Source organism: Pezoporus wallicus, unplaced genomic scaffold, assembly GCF_028554395.1.
Source record: "Pezoporus wallicus isolate ANWC-B61680 ecotype Strahan unplaced genomic scaffold, APGP_CSIRO_Pwel_v1 contig_6382, whole genome shotgun sequence".
NCBI lineage: Eukaryota > Metazoa > Chordata > Aves > Psittaciformes > Psittacidae > Pezoporus > Pezoporus wallicus.
The window spans coordinates 377,464-396,161 of NW_026638015.1; the positions used below are offsets into that span (position 1 = coordinate 377,464).

Sequence of the window (18,698 nt, forward strand, 5' to 3'; positions counted from 1 at the left end):
GGCCACAGGATGAGCTTAGCAGCTACGCCTAACTGGGGAACCTATATCCTTTATCTCAGAGTGAAGCTGCATATTTGTATGTGCACATCCTTTTGATTGACAGCAGAAATGACAAATACAGTTGTTTACCTCCAAGAAAAGCCTATGAAAACCTTTAGGACCATGACACTGGTGAACTGCAGCACAAACACGACCATTTCAGTGTGGCATGTGGTGATGCTGTATTGCTTGGTGTTCCCAGCATCTGAAGGGTTTAACGTTATCTCATGCTATCCCATACCCCAATTTAACCTTCAGGAATTATCCCCAACAAACTGTATTTTAATCAATGCTTTACAGAGTCTGGGTGCCTTTCTTATTGGGATCCACAATGAACATACCTCCAGAGCACAGCAGCATCTGTCTCTCTCATCACTACAGCTGGGAGTCGGCAGCAGTCTCCCTGCAGTGGGATTTCTTCCCTGCATTCACATCCATAGGGGCCTGCTCAATTATTGAATCATGGAATGGTTTGGGTTGGAAGGGACCTTAAAGCTCATCCGGTTCCAACCCCCTGCCATGGGCAGGGGCACCTTCCACTAGAGCAGGGTGCTCCAAGCCCCTGTGTCCAACCTGACCTTGAACACTGCCAGGGATGGGGCAGCCACAGCTTCTCTGGGAAAGCTGTGCCAGCACCTCAGCACCCTCACAGTGAAGAGCTTCTGCCTAAGAGCTCATCTCAATCTCCCCTTTGTCAGGTTAAAGCCATTCCCCCTTGTCCTGTTATTCTTGTAGCCCCTTTAGGCACTGGAGCTGCTCTCAGGTCTCCCCTTAAGGAGCCTTCTCTTCTCCAAGCTGAACCAGCCCAGCTCTCTCAGCCTGGCTCCAGAGCAGAGGTGCTGATACCTGCTGAAAGCAGCCCTGAGGTCACTTGTCCCACCTGCAATGTGAGACCAAACCCAGATTATGGCATAGACAGTAAAGAACCTGTCCTTGCTGCTGCCCTCCCCATCAGCTCAGCAGGACCCTCCATTGCCCCATGGGCTCACACAGACGTGGGGCCCTTTGTGCCTCCTCCCACAGCCGCGGTGGTGCCTGCTGTGTGTGATGCCAGCAGCTCTGATTTCACCTGCCCTCCAAAGCCTGCCTGTGCCCTCTGCCTGTGAAACAGCACGGCTTGTGCTCAATGCCATCCTCCTCCACCCAAGTCATGTCCATCCAGGGCCATTCCTAAGGGTGCCTCTCCAAAGCCCAGGGGTGTGCGTGCATGAGGAGACACTTAACGGAGGGAGGGAGGAAGCCCCTGGAGCTGCTCTTTGTACCAGTGGCCACAGAGTCATTCCTCAGCCATCCTAATGCTAATATTTGCACTCCTTCCATGGAGGCAAACATTACAGCCGGATCTGCTGCACGGAGGCAGAACACAGGGCATGCTCCCTGCGGGCAGAAAGCACTTTGGTGGCATGTGGAGCCCCCGGGGCTCCCCCTACCCTGGTGGCTCCTCACTCCACCGACTGCCTGCCTGGCGCAGGAATTACTGGAGCTTTCCCAGCTCTGGAAGCCCGGTTCTTGACTCAGTAGCTGATGACATCCCAGCTATTCCCGCCTCGCTGTTCGTGGAAGCCCTTGTTTTCCTGGCTGGCTTTGGGTGTGCTCATCAGAGCTTCGGTTTCCTTTTGGATGGACTTCCGTGTGTTCCGCTGGGGTGGGAGCACAAACTCGATGCTGCTCCACCATCCTCCACTCCACTGGGAATTGTTAATGCAGTGGGAAGTTTGCACTGCCAACGGCACTGCTGACCTAATGGGAGGAAAATTCCACCTGGGCTGCCTCAGGCACCCCAGTTCTGCTGCTTGGCGTGGGTGATGGAGAAGGGGAAGACTTAAACTGTGTGTTCTGGTGCTGCAATAGCTGGGACTGAGCTCGCTGATAACTGCAGGGAGAAAAGACAGGTTAGGGGGGAAAGTGAGGTGGGGCTTGCAGCTAAAAACAGAAGGATTGGGAACGGCTCAGGAGCAATCCAAGTCTTGCTGCGTGTGAGGATTCCGAAAGACAGCCTCTGAGATTAGGCAGAGGCAGGGACCCAAGCCCATGATGCGCCAAGAGCTGCATGGACCCAAGTGGCACCAAGGGAAGAGGTGCGAGCTACTCTGGATGGGGCCTCTGGCGGAGACCTCTCCGTGCCAGCCTGAGTTCTCCCTGTGCCAGGCCCATCCCCTCACTCCTCCTGCCATCTTCCCTGTTAGGAAACGGGATGCTAATTGTGGTCCTGTGGGCATCCAGAGACGTTTCAATTGTCTTCCACCCATTAAGAAAATGAAGATGCCCTGAAAGGAGGGAGAGATGCCAAGAGAGGAGGGATAAGAGGAGCCCCGGTCCCTCTGTCCCTGACACACCACGACCTCTGGAGTCCTGTTTCTTCATTCTGGTTCAATATTAACTCAGCGGGGCTGTGACTCCGCTGTTCCTGCTCCCTTTGCATTCCCCCGCAGGCAGGGCTGTGCAGCATGGCACACCACACAGCCAGCTTCCTGAGGGGCCTGCTCTTGTCCAGCCTTCTGCACCTCACACTGAGCCAGGCTGGAGGTAAGACACGGTGGCACGGGGACAAGGACGGTACCAGTGGGGGACAGGAGAAAGGAGGCTGGGTTATTTCTACCCAGGAGCAGAGCCAGTGACAGGTTTTCTTGATAGGGCAGAAGGACCTTGTAAAGGGCTGAAATTGAGAGTGAGAGGATGCTAAGAGCAGAGTGAGCACAGGGCTTTCCTGCAGGGGAGGATGCAGCAGCATCCAGCATATGCTGACAGCAGCTCAGCAGATGTTGTGGATCACTTGAGAGATGGTGGGGAAGGGGAATGTGGCTCAGTCCAGGACCACATGCAACACAGCTGCGGGCCTTTCTGGGCTGCAGCTCCTCAGTTAACCCAGGTGGCTGCAATTCTCCATTGCCCCCACAGTTCTACCTTATCTAGACTTTAGGTCATACGCAACATGCTGCCTTTGTGCTCACTGCTGCTTTTCTCTTATCAGTGCCTCAAATCTATCTATCTTAATACGAGGTTAGGTCCTCTCTGACCCACTGCTGTGTGTGGGAAGAGCTGTCTACGGCTCTCAAATCAGGGTCTCTGACCATGAAGATGGAACCAAGCTGTGCCCATTGCACCAGTCCGAGGCTGGCAAGACAAATGCAGTGGCTGGCAGGGAGCAGTAGCGGGCTCCACACAAACAAGCCTCGACCTAACCACAGATGAACAGAGCAGCTTTGCTGAGGATAGCAGAGGGTTCCTGTCACCTGTGCTGCCCAAGCGATGTGAGCCCTGGCACACAGCGAGCCCGCTCTGATCGCATAGACCTGAGAGGGCTCTCGTCTCTCCGTGTGTGGCACTGGGGGAGGCTGTGGGACCATCACATCCTCTGCCTGCAGAAGGGAGGGTAAGTGGCCCTCCGGATGCGAGCCCCCCTTTGACTGCACTGTTCTGACCCGGTAGTTTTCCTGGAAAAGGGGCAGGCGCTGTCGGTGCTCAAGCGCCCGCGACGTGCCAACAAGGGCTTCCTGGAGGAGATGCTCAAGGGGAACCTGGAGCGGGAGTGCCTGGAGGAGAGCTGCAGCTACGAGGAGGCCTTTGAAGCCCTGGAGTCCACAGTTCAGACGGTACGGCTGCGGCTTCCCGGGAAACAGCCCCCCGGCTGATCCCGGTGGTGGGGGGCCAGCGGCTCGCGCGGTGGAATGCTTGGGTGTTCTAAGGGGGTTTCGCTCCTGCAGCCGCTCCAGGGAATGTAGCTCAAAGCTCAGGTTCCTTTCCCTGCCTCTCTCGTGTAAGCATGCAGTGACAGAGCCTTCGCCTTTGTCCTCAATTGCATCTTCCACCGGTTCGGATGGTGCTGCACACATTTGAGCTGCCACAGTCCCGGGAGAGCAGGCTTAGCCACCAAACACTGAGTGCAGGGGCCTCAAAGTCCTTTGAGCTGAAGCTTTTGCAGCATCCTTCCCTTGTCCTGGCTTCCAGACTCACTGACTGCTGCATTTGTTCTGCATCCTTCTTGGATGTGCTCCTAGCCCCAAGGCCGAATTCTGCACCCAAGAATACAACAGTAAACAGATAGACAGGAGCCTGAGCCAGCAGGATACAACCTCTGTGGGGTATTTCTACAGCAATCATCCTCAGGCTGCACAGCAGAGACATAGCTCCAAGAGCTGAGCAATACCTGCCTATGATTTGTCTGTGCCCTTACACGTTCTGGGTTCAGCTCCTTGGACTCCTGCCCTGGAGCCCAGGTTCTGCTTCCTCTGCAGGCTGATGGAGGGTGCAGCATCTTTGGTCTGTTTAGAAGCAACAGTATTGATTATCGAGTGTGATGAGTGGCAATGATGTGGTTTTATAGTGGATTGTTTTGCTTTGTTGGACTCTGTAGTAACTGGTATCCACAGAGCTAGGTCTGGTCCTTGTGTTGTGATGGGGCAATGCAAACCTGCTAAGCAAGGGCTGATGTTTCACCTCTCTACACTTAAATACATGATTTTTATTGATTTCCTTTTCTTTTTGCAGGAGGTATTTTGGTCAAGATACCAAGGTGAGTCACTTCAAGTCCTGCAGGTGCTCTGCTATCCCTTAGGATGCGCTGTCCATCTTGGAGAGATGGCTCCCTACCCTCTCACAAGAGCTCGCTTTCCAGGACAAAGCACTTGTGTTTTGTCCCTAGGTGATGAACTGGCTCAAACCAGGATGTTCCTTTGGATTCCTTTCATATAATGCATTCATTTCCTCTTATTTTCCTAGTATGTCAGAGCCCGGGATGGTCCAGGGCAGTTCTGGATGCTTGTCTAGAAGGTAAGAAACTCATGTTAACATCAGCTCCCAGATACAGGAGTGCCAGGAACTTGCTTCCTGCAGAGCTCACAAGGAAAAAGCCATAATATAACATTGGTGAAGCCACTGATTAGAAAGAAAAGTAGGAAGAGGGGAGTTTGCAATTCCTTTCTTCCTCTTTATTTCCTTACTAACCATTTCCCAAACAGCATGGGGATAGATAGCCTTCTCCTTGTGAGACAGTTCCCAAGGCAACCTCTCAACAGGCCTCTGACCTGCTCCCGCAGCCAAAGCAAAGCACAGAGCCTCAGGGAGATGCTCTTCCTACCCCATGCAGAGAACGCTTGTGCATGTGCAGGCTCATGCAGCAGCAGTTGAAGGGAGTTGTGGGATGCTAGCTCTGACCTTGACAAACAACATCCACTTCCACCGGCCCTGGCTTACCCTGTGTTGGGGTTTTGACAGGTAACTGCTCTCTTGGGCTGGGCCACAACTACAAGGGGACCATCAGCTACACCAAGTCAGGGATTGAATGTCAAGTGTGGACAAGCAAATACCCACATATACCAAAGTAAGTTCATCTCCCATGCACCCCTAAAGGGTGCTCCAGGGTGTCCTTGCTTCCTTCCTGGCCTAACCAGCCTTTTCTCACAGATTTAATGCCACCATTTATCCCTACCTCATTGAGAACTACTGCAGGAACCCAGACAACCACTCAGAAGGGCCATGGTGCTACACCCGTGACCCAACGGTGGAAAGGGAGGAGTGTCCCATCCCAGTGTGTGGTGAGTCACAGCTCCACATGCCATCCCAGCAAGCCTTCCTCTGGCAGGGAACACTGCACTGAGACTGGCACTGACTGTGCCAGGAAGGATCTTACATGAAGAGAGGTCCTTCAGAGCAGAGGAGCTGCATCTTAGTAACAGAGGTGAGAAGGTTCTCCCGTAGTTGCACTGAGCGGGATGGAGAACCATCCCTGCACTTAGCACCTTCTCATTGCTCCACCCCACAGAGCTGTCTCCCCTGGGGCTTTGCCTCAGAACTGGTAGAAAGCAGAGAACCTTCTCACAGCAGAAGTTTCTCTTCCAAAAAAGCAATGAGACAAAACTCACTGAAGGCAACAACTCCAAGTGAGAGCCAGAGCGGTCACAACCATTGTGACCATAGGGTGTTGTGAAGCTTGAAAACCATTGCCATTGCCCTGGTCTGCAATGTGGGAACTGGAAACAGACAGTGCTATGCTTTGGGGTGATCAGGCATCTGTGTTATCCCCGTTCTCTAGTTAGCTCCTGACTGACTCCTTGCTGTTACACTTACACATGCATGGATATGGGCAGGAAAAGCCTTGCTTCTGTGCATGGATGTGGCAGGACTGTGCTTTTGTGCACAGCTGCTTTGCAATCATGTTGACATGAGTCAACCTCACGCAGAAGCAGCCTCACGGATTAAGGTGAATGTGACTTGCTCAGCGGCTGTTGTGCTCCAGGGTGAGCAGGAAGAGGGTCTCTCTTCATATGGGGATGCCCTCAGGGCACAAGGAGAAGGCAGTGTGCGGCCAAGTAGAGCGTGATGCTGCAGAGCAGGTAATCTGGTACCCACTCAGGAAATGCTGCTTAAAGCTTACAGCCATTAAGACACTTGCAAGAAGCAGCGTGGAAAGCCTGGCAGGAACATTTTCTCTCTTATCTTTAGATATAGAAATATTGGCCAAAGTTAAATTTGCCTCTTTCATAGCTCATCACAGTAAAAGCCTCACCCAAATACGGGCTAGATACACATTTGAGTAAAAGGCATTGGAGGTTCTAACACAGCAACTTTATGCTGCTTGGGCACCCCATCCCTTGAGCTGCTTCTCAAAGATACCCCAGAAAGGAACACAATATTGTTCCTCACAGCTTAATGGTACACAGAAATGTGATGAATAGTGCCAGCCTCAACTTACCCCCATTGAAGGAATCTCCTCTGACACTGCAGTATTGGAGAAGGCCACCACATGCATGGGAGTACGGTGGGAACTCCCAAACATAACAGGACACCCCATGGAACTCCAGGCCCCAGTGAAGAGGCTCCAATGCTGTTTGCTAACAGTACTTCTGAGCACAAAGTGATGGCTTAAATCCCAGCTCTCTGTCTTTCCAGGTGAAGAAAGGACGACAGTTGAATTTACTCCACGGGTCACACCAGCAGCCCCACTGGAGCCCTGCGAAGAAGAGAAAGGGCTGCATTACACTGGGACCCTCTCAGTCACTGTGTCTGGAGCTAAGTGCCTGCCGTGGAACTCTGAGAAAGCCAAAGAGGTGCTCCAAGGAAAACACATCGACCCAGAGGTGAAGCTGCTGGAGAACTACTGCCGGAACCCAGATGGAGATGATGAGGGTGTCTGGTGTGTCACAGATGAACCACCCAACTTTGAATATTGTGACCTGCACTACTGCGGTGAGGAGCCTGCATTGGTTTGGGTAGGCACAGGCAACCAACAGCGGTACGTGTGGCCTGGGAGGCATAGACAAGGCAGCCCTGTATGTCCAAATATAACATGTACTAACCTGCTGTACCTGTATAGAGCTGTTACACCTCTCATGTGTTCACTTCTTCCTGGTGGGAGAAGAGCTGGTGGGTTTCAGCTCTTCCTCTTTCCAACAGTGGGCAAAGAGCATTAAAGAAGAGCAGACCCACCACGCATGGAAGGAAACATTTACACTGGAAACTGCATTGTGCATTATGGAAGCTGTAACTAGGCCTTTTAACATGTTGGTCTTTGTCTCTCTCAGACAGCTCGCTGGAGGATGGGTACGAACAGTCAGAGGGAATCTCCGGCCGTACTACCCTTCCTCAAGAGTTCAAAACCTTCTTTGATGACAAAACATTCGGTTCAGGAGAAGGAGGTGAGCAAATGGTAGATGAGAAACTTAACATGGGCTGGCTTCAGTGTGCACTCACAGCCCAGAAAGCCAACCGTATCCTGGGCTGCATCAAAAGGAGTGTGACCAGCAGGTCGAAGGAGGTGATCCTGCCCCTCTACTCTGCTCTCATGGGACCTCACCTGGAGCACTGTGTGCAGTTCTGGTGTCCTCAACATAAAAAGGACATGGAACTGTTGGAACAAGTCCGGAGGAGGCCACGAGGATGATCAGGGGCTGGAGCACTTCCTGTATGCAGACAGGCTGAGGAAGCTGGGGCTGTTCAGCCTGGAGAAGAGAAGGCTGCGTGGAGACCTCATAGCAGCCTTCCAGTATCTGAAGGGGGCCTATAGGGATGCTGGAGAGGGACTCTTCATTAGGGACTGTAGTGACAGGACAAGGGGTAACGGGTTAAAACTTAAACAGGGGAAGTTTAGGTTGGATATTTTAGATTGGATATAAGGAAGAAGTTCTTTACTGTGATGGTGGTGAGGCACTGGAATGGGTTGCCCAGGGAAGTTGTGAATGCTCCATTCCTGGCAGTGTTAAAGGCCAGGCTGGACAGAGCCTTGGGTGACATGGTTTAGTGTGAGGTGTCCCTATCCATGGCAGGGGGGGTGGGGCTGGATGATCTTAAGGTCCTTTCCAACCCAAACTATTCTATGATTCTATAAAAGCTCCAGATACAGCATCACTGTTTGTAGAAAGGCTGCAGGTCCTTCGCACAGGGCAGTCACTCGTTCTCAGTGACACCAGCTTGCCAAGTGCTGTCAAACTGAAGGACCCTCAGAAGTCAATCTCCAGGTACAACATCGTGGAGCTACTAAGTGCTTCCTTCCCAGGCTCTTACAGCTTAGCATGCTGACCACAGACAACGCTCTCCCCTGTGAATCAGGGTAGTAACAAAGGCAGATGACCTGGGTTTTTGGTTCCAGACTGTGGCACTCGTCCTTTATTTGAGAAGAAAAAGGTAACGGACAAAAGTGAGAAGGAGCTGCTGGACTCTTACATTGGAGGCAGAGTTGTCCATGGGGATGATGCAGAAGTTGGCAGCTCTCCTTGGTAAGCGTTATCTTGCCGTGCTCTTCCATAGGGGATGGTGTCTCACTTCCCTTCAAGTGGGGAAAATAAAAGGGCTCTCCCTTAGCATGCAGGCATTATGGCTTCTAATCAAAGCTTCTCCAAGTGGTTGACAGGGCTCTACTAAGCCAGCTGGACAGAAACTCTCCTCGGGGGCCAAGTGCACCTCCACCTGGGAGAGCAAGAGTGCTGGTGGGTTTCATCCTCAGCTCTTCCTCCTTGCAGCTTTGCTGCTGCAGAGAGGATAAGAAACCCCTCTGGGTGAAGGGAATAGGGTTAATGGCCCTCTACACAGAACATGCAGGTCCAGGGAAGCTTTTCCTAGAGCACTTAGGCAGTTCTCTCTGTCAGTACAGCACAATGCTCTTCCCTGCTCACTGCCAGTTCTGCTCTTCCTGCATGACACTAGGACACACTCAGCCACCCACATGTGTAGTCCTGCTAAGTCTTCCTCCTTCCTTGTCTCTCAGGCAGGTGATGCTCTACAAAAAGAGTCCTCAAGAGCTGCTGTGCGGTGCCAGCCTCATCAGTGACAGCTGGATTTTGACTGCTGCTCATTGTCTGTACTATCCACCCTGGGACAAGAACCTCACCACAAATGACATCTTGGTGCGGATTGGCAAGCACGTAAGAGCAAAGTAAGAGCCTGGATGAAGTGGGAGGGATCTAGCCTTCCCCTTGGAGCAATGAGCTACAGTGAGGTTGGCTATCAGTCCAGTATCAGTAACACACATATCCCTGTCAATAGTGGGATCTAAGGGAGCTGCCATTTGCTGCTCTTGCTGATCCCAAAGGCTGAAATGAAAGGGAGGGCAGAAGCATGCCAAGCCTGAAGGGGTGCTCTGGTGCAATTGTCTCAGAGGGTACAGAGCACCTGAGAGTATCATGAACCCCAGAAGAGTCTCACTTGCTACAGTACAGAGAGTTCTTTCCTTCATGGCTATTTCAGGTATGAAAAGAATATAGAGAAGATTGCTCTGTTGGATAAAATCATCATCCATCCCAAGTACAACTGGAAAGAGAACATGGACCGAGACATTGCACTTATGCACTTGAAGAGACCCATCATCTTCAGTGACTACATCCATCCTGTCTGCCTGCCTTCCAAAGAGGTTGTGCAGAGGTGAGGAGACAGTCCCACAGGCCCTACAAATGCAGGCTGCAATAGCTTCCTTTGGGCCTTCAAAGCAGACCTAAAAAAGATGCATTATTTGGGCTATTTGCATCAAGAGAACCAGGCAGGAGAAAGCTGTCCAATGCATTTGATTATACCTGCACTTCCTTCCCCAGGCTGATGCTGGCAGGTTACAAAGGACGAGTAACTGGCTGGGGGAACTTGAAAGAAACATGGGCCACCAGCCCCAGCAACCTGCCCACAGTTCTGCAGCAGCTCAACCTGCCCATTGTGGACCAGGGAATCTGCAAGGCATCCACCAAAGTGAAAGTCACTGACAACATGTTCTGTGCAGGTAAGCAGCACTGGAGACAGTAGATTATAGACATACATATATATAATACTGATAGATTAGTGTGGAAAACCTAGTTGCTCATGTTCTGTTAAATTCCTGTCTAATAAATTTGAATAGGTACACATCTATACTCATAACTTGGGAAAGAACATTTCTTTTCCATGTCACATGCTATTTTATGGACCCTTTACACTCTGTCCCTTCTCTTCCAAGCTAAGCAGCATTGATTTAATCTTTCCTACTACAGAAGGCTTTCTGAACTTCCGATCATCTCTGTACCTTCTTAAGGCTCTTCTGGCACTATACCCTTTTGGAGAGAGAATAGAAGTGATCCCAGAATTCAAGATACAAAGACTATGGATTTACCAGTACCAGTTTAATGCTTTCTGCTGTATTCTTCATTTGCCTGTAGGAACTGAAATGGCCTGCACAAATCTGCCATAATTGACTCAGTTTGTGCTCTTGCATCTAGTAAGATGTGATTGCTTGAGTTAGGGTGGAAGCCAGTTTCCTACTGACAATACACTGTTCTTATGGTTTCTTTTTCTAGACCAGGTTGGATGGGGCTTGGAGCAACCTGCTCTAGTGGAAGGTGTCCCTGCCCATGGTAGGGGGTTGGAACTGGATGAGCTTTAAGGTCCTTTTCAACCCAAAGCACTCTAGAATTCCATAACAGACAGCATTCTTAAAAGACAGCATACAGCAGAAAAGGGGAGATACAGGTGATGGGAAAATGAAGAGATACCATCTAGTCCATCAGGAATTAAAGTGAAATCCCTTGCCTCTTCATAGCAAGTCTGTAGGAAGACAGCTGGGGAAGAGAAAGAGCAGAGCCTGCAGAGTGACACGAAAGTGGAAGTGAGGATGGCAACGTGTCTCCATAGTAAATACAACCAAAGAACAGGGTACATGGAGTACTACACACACAGGAGTTTGTAAGACAAGAGAAAGGCACAGTAGCTTGAGCTACAGCTACTGAACATGGTGGCAATGGACACCAACAGCAATTCTCATGAAAGAAAACAGGACTGAGATCAGAGGGAAGCACAGGGTGGATTCAGGAAGGCTGCAGACAGCAGCAGTTACCTGATTTACATACAATATAAAACACAAAACAGCTTCCTAAATTTCAGTGCAATAGTTGGCATGAGAGTAACCTCTTGGATCTCAGCAAACAGATGCAGCAATACTTCAAGGAAGAGATGGCCAACACCAGCCTGCGGTCAAATGCCCAACTTTCTTCCTGCCTGCAGGTTACAGTCCTGAAGACACAAAGAGAGGAGATGCCTGTGAAGGGGACAGTGGGGGACCTTTTGTAATGAAGGTATGTTCAACTGGATTGAGCTCATAAAACACACAGAGGTAGGTTAGTGCTATTCTGAACTTCTGTAATAGTCTAAAAAGCAACAGCAAAGATGGAAACTGCTGGAGTGGCTGAAGCAAACCCATCTCATGCTCAAGGTGAGCAACCGAGATGAACCCTGCAGGCCAGCCCCACTTCTGTACTGAAGTTCTGAGCTACTCAAGGTCTCAGCACTGAGAGATCAGCTGCAAAGACACAAGTGATGGCCAATTCTCACTTAAGAGGTTCAAGAGTAAAGTTACTCCAACAAGCTGGTGTCTAGTAGATGACAGTCTTAATTCCAAACCAGTTTCCATCAGCAAACAGGCTGGGGTATATACAATGCATAGACCCCAAAGTATCTTGCTCCTTGTGCCAATCAGTTTTTTTTGCTTTAGAACCCAGATGACAACCGTTGGTACCAAGTGGGAATAGTTTCGTGGGGAGAAGGCTGTGACCGAGATGGCAAATACGGATTTTATACCCACGTATTCCGCCTGAAGAAGTGGATGCGAAAAGCCATTGAAAAACATGGGGGATAAAAGCATTACCTTACTTGCTCCTGGTTTTGCTACAATGCTCCACTTCCTACAATAGAAGCATAGAAGATCCTGAAGTAGAACAGTAACATCCTTACAACTCAAAGTATTGTCTCTTGAAAATAAAAGTTCCCAAAACCATCATCTTTCTTCTGTTCATGCTGAGTTTAGTTGCACTTAATGGCACAAAGCCATTCCAGTAGCCAGGAGTACAGACAGAATGGAAGCGATTGCACTGGTGATTACCCGTTGTGCTTCAAACGGGTCCTTCTCCCTCTGCTATCAATAGATTTTAGACCTTGGATGATAGCCTTAAACCAGTTGCAGTAAGCACAATCCTGCCCCCAGGCCCTGTCCGTTCCTTCCCTTCAAGTCAACTCATTTTCTGTTCTAGAACCAGTCAAGAATGCACTGGTGATAGTCACCTACAATAACTGTGGCATTACATAAAACACCAATACCGGTGTCAAAAGCAAAGCAACTAGAACCCATTTTGAGGGCAGACCTTGTTCTCAGCTACAACAGCAGACAATACCAGCACCACTGTTCATAAGGTTAGCACCTTAAGAACTTAAAGCTGCTAACTGTATACAGTTCATCCAACAGAACATGGGCCTGCATACATTAAGTGGCACTTCCATTACTTCCATACTGTATGGCAGTAACTTTCGACATGGCAGGTGGTGCTGGGTCCTCAAAGTGCATTTTCCACCTGCAATGCGAGATTCAGAAGGAAACAATTAATGCATATTGTCCAAGGGCCTCCAATGGAAGCATCCTGCACTATACCCGCTTGGTTGCCTTACAAAGGCTGTTCAGGGATCACTCCCAAAAGCTTTAGCTCTTTTATTAACTTCCTTTAGCAGCAATGTGTGCCACTGAAGACTCAGCAGTAAATACGTATTTTTGAGTAGCCAATTTGTTCAGCCCAATTTTCTCTTAAAGTAATGATGAGATTTGGAAACTGTCTTTGCTCTCTATGACACCATATTCCTAAACTTGTTCACAGCGCTAGCAAGCCACAGAAACAGGCAACAGTGAAACTCCACTGTGATCCATATTAAAGTGTATTAAGCAGCAGAGTGACTATGTTTAAAAAGCGAGATATCCACCTGAAGTAAGTTGGATATAAATGAAGTTCAGTTCGTTGTGATCAGTTACTATCATGCCACCTCCCTGAAGATGGCTCACTTAAGAACCAACTTGAAGACAACCCAATTTGATCGCCCAAAGAAAGCATAAAACCAACCTCTCCAATACAGCTGAAGAAAGAAACCTCAGGAGCTCCAGTTCCACAACTGTTTAAACCATCAACTACCGCAGGCATCAGGCACTGAAAACATTTATCCCTCCTCATGTTTAGCCTCACCCTTTCACTGCTACCTCATCATCTGTGATAAACTGCACATCTAAGAGGGCAAGAGGGACCATACAGTTTCTGGAGTAAGGCACTGGAATGCTGACTTGTTACAAACAATACAGAGGAATCATTTTTAAAATTCAGTTTAATGTTATTTAAATATTGTCTGGGCTAGAGATTAGGCTTTATTAATGGATGTGCACAAGTTTTAGTTCAGAACTCCCAGGATATTGAGTCCAACCAAACACTACAGAGACAACAGGGCAAAAACTCGTTCATAGTAAGCAACTGTACCTTCTGCTTCTCAATTATTCCTGTATTTCCCTTCCAATTCAACTTCAAATTTAAAATAGCTGTATGCAGGTTTGCAGGCAGCGCTGGTTTAAACATCCTGAGCTAATTAACAAACAGCTCTTCAGAATGGCTACTGGACATGGTAAAGGAACACATGGATCAAATCTCAGTTTCGAAAAGCAGCTAGTTATTGAGAGGTAGTGGCAGTAACTCTAGTGCCAGCCAACACAAACCATTCACAAACAGCCCCAAGGTAAGTGCACGAAACCTCAGCGCTTACCACGAAGGGCCAAACCTCCACTTGTTCCACAAGAAAAGTGCATGCCCAACTTCAGGTTAGGAAAGGAGACTGGGACTACTAAACTGAGGTGGTGGAGCAATGAATGGCATCACGTCAATTAACACAGGATGGAGAACACTCGCAAGTCACCTGCTACCGCAGAGTACAAACTCGCCATAAGCACCAAGCAGTATTACAGCAACTGCAACCCCAGCCAAGGGGTCCTGTAAGAGGAAGACTTCAGCCATTTGCAGAAGCTCTGGCACAGATCTGCTGTACAGGTACTACTTTAAAGCCACATTTCCACTGTAATCAGGCAAGACAGCTTGAGTAACAGCCCTGATGCAGAGACTGCTGGTCCACAGAGCAAACAACGAAAGCAGCAGTTGCATGGAACAGATTAAAATCTAGAGCAGAAGTGTGCTATTTTAAGCCTGCCTGTCCAACTTGTCAATAACTTTGTTCTAGCTATGGAAGATGTGCAATTTATGCTTCACAGCCAGCTCTCTGATGGAAGTGAAGTAATAAGGTGAAAACATGAATGACAGGGCTAGAAAGGCTACACAGGATATGTCTTAGTCTTCACACTTGCAGCTTCTGAAAAAGGCTAATCAGAAGACTACAAAAGAAGCAGTGGTTATAGCTTTTGCAGACTAGAACTACCAGGTGTCTTAGTTACACTAAATAGTAGAGTCTGCTTACATCAGATGTTTAAGAGCAAAAAGGATGTGGTGATGAGGTCTACCTGCATGAAGAGGACTGCGTAACCGAATGAGTTCAGGATACATGAGTCCACTGGCTGTACATCCCTGCTAATCTATTCCATATCAACAGCAGCAGGCTCCCTCAAGGAAAGCTTTTGTACACAGAGGGGCAATGCTTAACCTGGGTAAAGGCATCACAAGGACTAGGTAATTTAAAATAAGCAATTTAAGCAAAGTAAATAGTCTCAACTTACTCTCAAGTTACAGAAACATATTCCAAACAAAAAAACCCAACTATATGAAAAATGCACTACTGCTTATAGAAGAAAGAGTGCAAAGTTTCAGGATTGCACCTACAAATAGTATATATTCACTCATTTTCCTTATAACCAAACCCCAAGGCTCATGTCAAGAATAGTTTAGTTCAGTTTCTAGATGCCCAGTCACAACATTCAGGAATAGAGAGTGACTTCTCTAACCAGCAGTCACTGCTGCTCCTAGAGGCTGGTATAGTTAATGCAAACTTTATTTACAAAAGACACTTAAATTAGTTACTTCATGCCGTGTGTCCATACAGAACCAACAGTTCAAAGATTACATGGAGAAGAATTCACAAAATTAAAAGCGAAATCACTAAAGATCTTCTAAGAGTTAAGAACTAGGAAAAGATCTTAAAGACAATTGTACAAATAAAAAAAAGGTATGAGAAACTAGTCTGAGCAAGAATATGGTTGTTTACAGGTCTGTACACTAAAACTAATACACAGACAGCCTTCTATTGTCAAAGAGATGCTCACTGAGAAGCAGAGTATGTACAAATACTTGTGCCACAATGACTCAACCCCCAAAATCCACGGTATTATACATAAACCAGTTTGTATACATTAGGCCTAAATGAGGCCATTTAACTATGAAGACTTCTAGTTTAGTAAACTAAAGCTGAAGACAGCCCAAGCAACAGTGATGCCGTGTCTCTTGCATCTTTATTTGCGACTGCTTTTTATTCTCTCCAATCTTTTTTTCAAGTCATCAATATTAGCTGCTGCAGAAGAGGGTGAAGCCAGAGTAGTGCCAATGCCAGAGGAATGAGTCTGATTGGAGTCCAGGTCCAGATGTTGGTACTGCTCCCGTGACTCACGGAGCTGGGAGAGCTTACTGTGAAGCATATCTGTAGAGGATGCAACTGTAGGGAGTGCTGGTTTAGAGAGCAGAGACGTCAGAGGTGGTCTGTCTTCTTGCTGCAGGGAGAAGAAAGTGAAGTGTAAGATAATGGCAAAAGCAATACAAGAAGTACAAGCTATAATCAATGTCTTTTCATCTTCACACTGAAGACAAGAGGAAAGGGAAGAAACAACACAAAGGTGATCTGGACCAATAGTCAGTTGCTAAAGTCAGAACCACGCACAAAGCTAACTCCAGTACTCAATTCCTATCATTCAAGTAGCTCATGTTTAGCTTGATGTCAGTAGGGACAGAGGAGCTATACAGTCTTTAAAGATCATGAATTTACAGCAGACCAGTATTTTACCAAGATGGACTGTGTAGCCCTGAACAGACTGATGAGGCAAGAGGAAAGTCCATGCCCACATACAGCATCAACAGGCAATGATGCTGTGCATTCTGGACGAACATTCCAGAATGGTTGGCAAAATCCACTCTGACAAAAGTGTAAATTGTCACTTCAAGAATGGCTTGGGTTGGAAGGGACCTTAAAGCTCATCCAGTTCCAACCCCTTGCCATGGGCAGGGACAGCTTCCACTAGACTAGGTTGCTCCAAATGCTGTCCAACCTGGGCTTGAACACTGGCCAGGACGGAACATTTGCCACTTCCCTGGGCATCCTGTGCCAGTGCCTCACCACCCTCAGAGTGAAGAACTTCTTCCTAGTATCTAATTTAAAACACTAAATCATTGTTCTTTCACCAACTGATACCTCCATCTATGTTTATGACCTTAATACTATTGCCTAGGAAACATCTCCCCTCCTCAGAGGGCAGATGATGCAAGTTTGCATCAAAGGTTAAAACAGTGATGTGCCTGTATGACTCTTCCTACATTAAACATCACTTCTCATGTGGCTGAGTGCAAACTTCAGTAGTTGGCACTGGCTTCCTAACACAATCACCAGGCTGTCAGAAATTTTGGCCCACAGGTTTCTAACGCCAAGCTCATTCAGCATTTCTGTGCTTCAGTAGCCATGCACTCAAAACATAAAACTTCATTCAAAGTCTTTGTTCAGCTCTTACAGTTCTTTTAGAGCAGAAATATATAGAATTGCCACGTCACTCAACTCAGAGATCAGTATATGTTAATCTATAGAAAGCAATAGTTTAGTTAAACCTGAGACTCAGCTACATGGCAAAGGAAGATACCAGACTACAGGGCTGCAGAAATAACCTGCATATGTACTAGTGCTGCAGAGTGAAGTGAAACAAACCTACTTAACCATGCAATGAGTTTAAAGCCATTTATACTGGGCACCTTACATGCAGTGAATAGCTAGGACACGCACTATAATTAAAGATCATTGATTCTGATTGGAATCTGCCTTTAGTACAGAAAAAGCAATCATGTGAATTCTTAAAACAAAAAAAGCAAGAGATGAAGTGCCTCCCTGGGGGTTTACAGGAGTTGTCAGGTACAATACCTTTGCATTGTCAAGGCCACAGCGCTGCCTGAGGATTTTTAGTCTTTCCAAGTAAACTGAAGGCCCCACTTCCTCCCCATTTGAGTTTCCTATGGATGAAGATACAGTGTGGGTAGAAGCAGGAACACACGTTCCTTCCATCTGAGAAGAAATTCCTGGAGGATGAGGGGAAGAGGAAGGAAAAAAAAAGGAAGATTAAAAACAAACAAGTGTAAAATCCTTGGTCATTTCCTTGAAATAACATGCAACGGATGAAGAATCAACCAGCCTATAAACTACCAAGCTATTTACATTTGCTAGTACAGGCATATGAGCCCTTTCATTTCCTTGCAAGAATGACAGCTGAAAACCAGAAAAAGTATTTGAGACATTGAAGAAGCAGCAGCAGAGCAGCTCCAGAAGTAGTGCTGAGACTGACAGCTGAAGTAGACACCAAGAGGGAGAGGAAGATGCCGATATGGAACAGCAGTAACCATGATGTCTAACAGAGAACTCAGCAACGGACAGGATGGGAAATATTTGGAGACTTTGTCTTTTTCTAAGTTTCGTAGTAGTTCTGGGCAGACCTCATCACTGATTCTAACCCCTCTTTACCTCTCATTCAGGTCACTTAAAGCTGCTGCTTCTTCCAGTTCAATCTGAAATAGTGATTTCTGGAAGGTATATAGGAAGGTTTTTAAAGTTTCCCTACAGAAAAATTAGGAAAGGATTTTACATTATGGGAAAACCTTTCCATTGTGACATGGACAGCAAGTTCTAACACTTGGCATGGACAGGGATTTCTTTTCACTTGTTTACTGCAAGGGTACGTAAAATAGACAAAAGGAGAATTAAGGTGAATAGCAGCCTTCCAGTATCTGAAGGGGGCCTATAGGGATGCTGGGGAGGGACTCTTCATTAGGGACTGTAGTGAGAGGACAAGGGGTAATGGGTTAAAAACTTAAACAGGGGAAGTTTAGATGGGATATAAGGAAGAAGTTCTTTACTGTAAGGGTGGTGAGGCACTGGAATGGGTTGCCCAGGGAGGTTGTGAATGCTCCATCCCTGGCAGTGTTCAAGGCCAGGTTGGACGAGGACTTGGGTGACATGGTTTAGTGTGAGGTGTCCCTGCCCATGGCAGGGGGGTTGGAACTGGCTGCTCTTAAGGTCTTTTCCAACCCGAACTATTCTACAATTCTATGTACACTTTAGTCTAAATAAAGCACGGTTGCAAGATGCAAGTGTCCTTTTTTTTTTTTTTTTACAAACTACTATAGGAAGATAGGGAGAAGATAGATAAAATTGGGGCACAAATT

The 18,698-nt window shown here is 47.7% G+C and overlaps 2 protein-coding genes across 6 annotated transcripts in view; one reads left to right on the forward strand and one right to left on the reverse strand.

The window, feature by feature from the left end:
* Positions 1-2,406: 2,406 nt before the first annotated feature.
* On the forward strand, positions 2,407-12,259 carry F2 (coagulation factor II, thrombin). The gene is made up of 14 exons (XM_057408801.1): positions 2,407-2,565; positions 3,469-3,632; positions 4,528-4,552; positions 4,759-4,809; positions 5,254-5,359; positions 5,443-5,573; positions 6,928-7,224; positions 7,560-7,673; positions 8,624-8,750; positions 9,239-9,406; positions 9,718-9,891; positions 10,059-10,237; positions 11,491-11,561; positions 11,978-12,259. The coding sequence occupies exons 1-14, from the start codon at positions 2,487-2,489 to the stop codon at positions 12,119-12,121; spliced, it is 1,830 nt and encodes a 609-aa protein (XP_057264784.1). The 5' UTR covers positions 2,407-2,486; the 3' UTR covers positions 12,122-12,259.
* A 1,346-nt stretch (positions 12,260-13,605) lies between these two features.
* The window catches only part of CKAP5 (cytoskeleton associated protein 5), a 47,928-nt gene continuing 42,835 nt past the window's right edge, over positions 13,606-18,698 (reverse strand). For all 5 annotated transcript variants that reach the window (XM_057408793.1, XM_057408792.1, XM_057408795.1 and 2 more), the window contains 2 exons: positions 17,404-17,558; positions 13,606-15,994 (listed from right to left, as the gene is read on the reverse strand). In XM_057408793.1, the coding sequence (XP_057264776.1) occupies positions 15,740-15,994; positions 17,404-17,558 (410 nt within the window). In that variant the 3' untranslated portion in view covers positions 13,606-15,739. The remainder of the gene's footprint in view (positions 15,995-17,403; positions 17,559-18,698) is intronic.

Excerpts from the sequence above, each read along its gene's own strand:
- F2 (XM_057408801.1), top strand. The coding sequence starts at position 2,487 with ATGGCACACCACACAGCCAGCTTCCTGAGGGGCCTGCTCTTGTCCAGC. Across the intron at positions 3,633-4,527 it reads TGGAGTCCACAGTTCAGACG|GAGGTATTTTGGTCAAGATA; the intron begins GTACGGCTGCGG and ends TTCTTTTTGCAG. Across the intron at positions 5,360-5,442 it reads AAATACCCACATATACCAAA|ATTTAATGCCACCATTTATC; the intron begins GTAAGTTCATCT and ends CTTTTCTCACAG.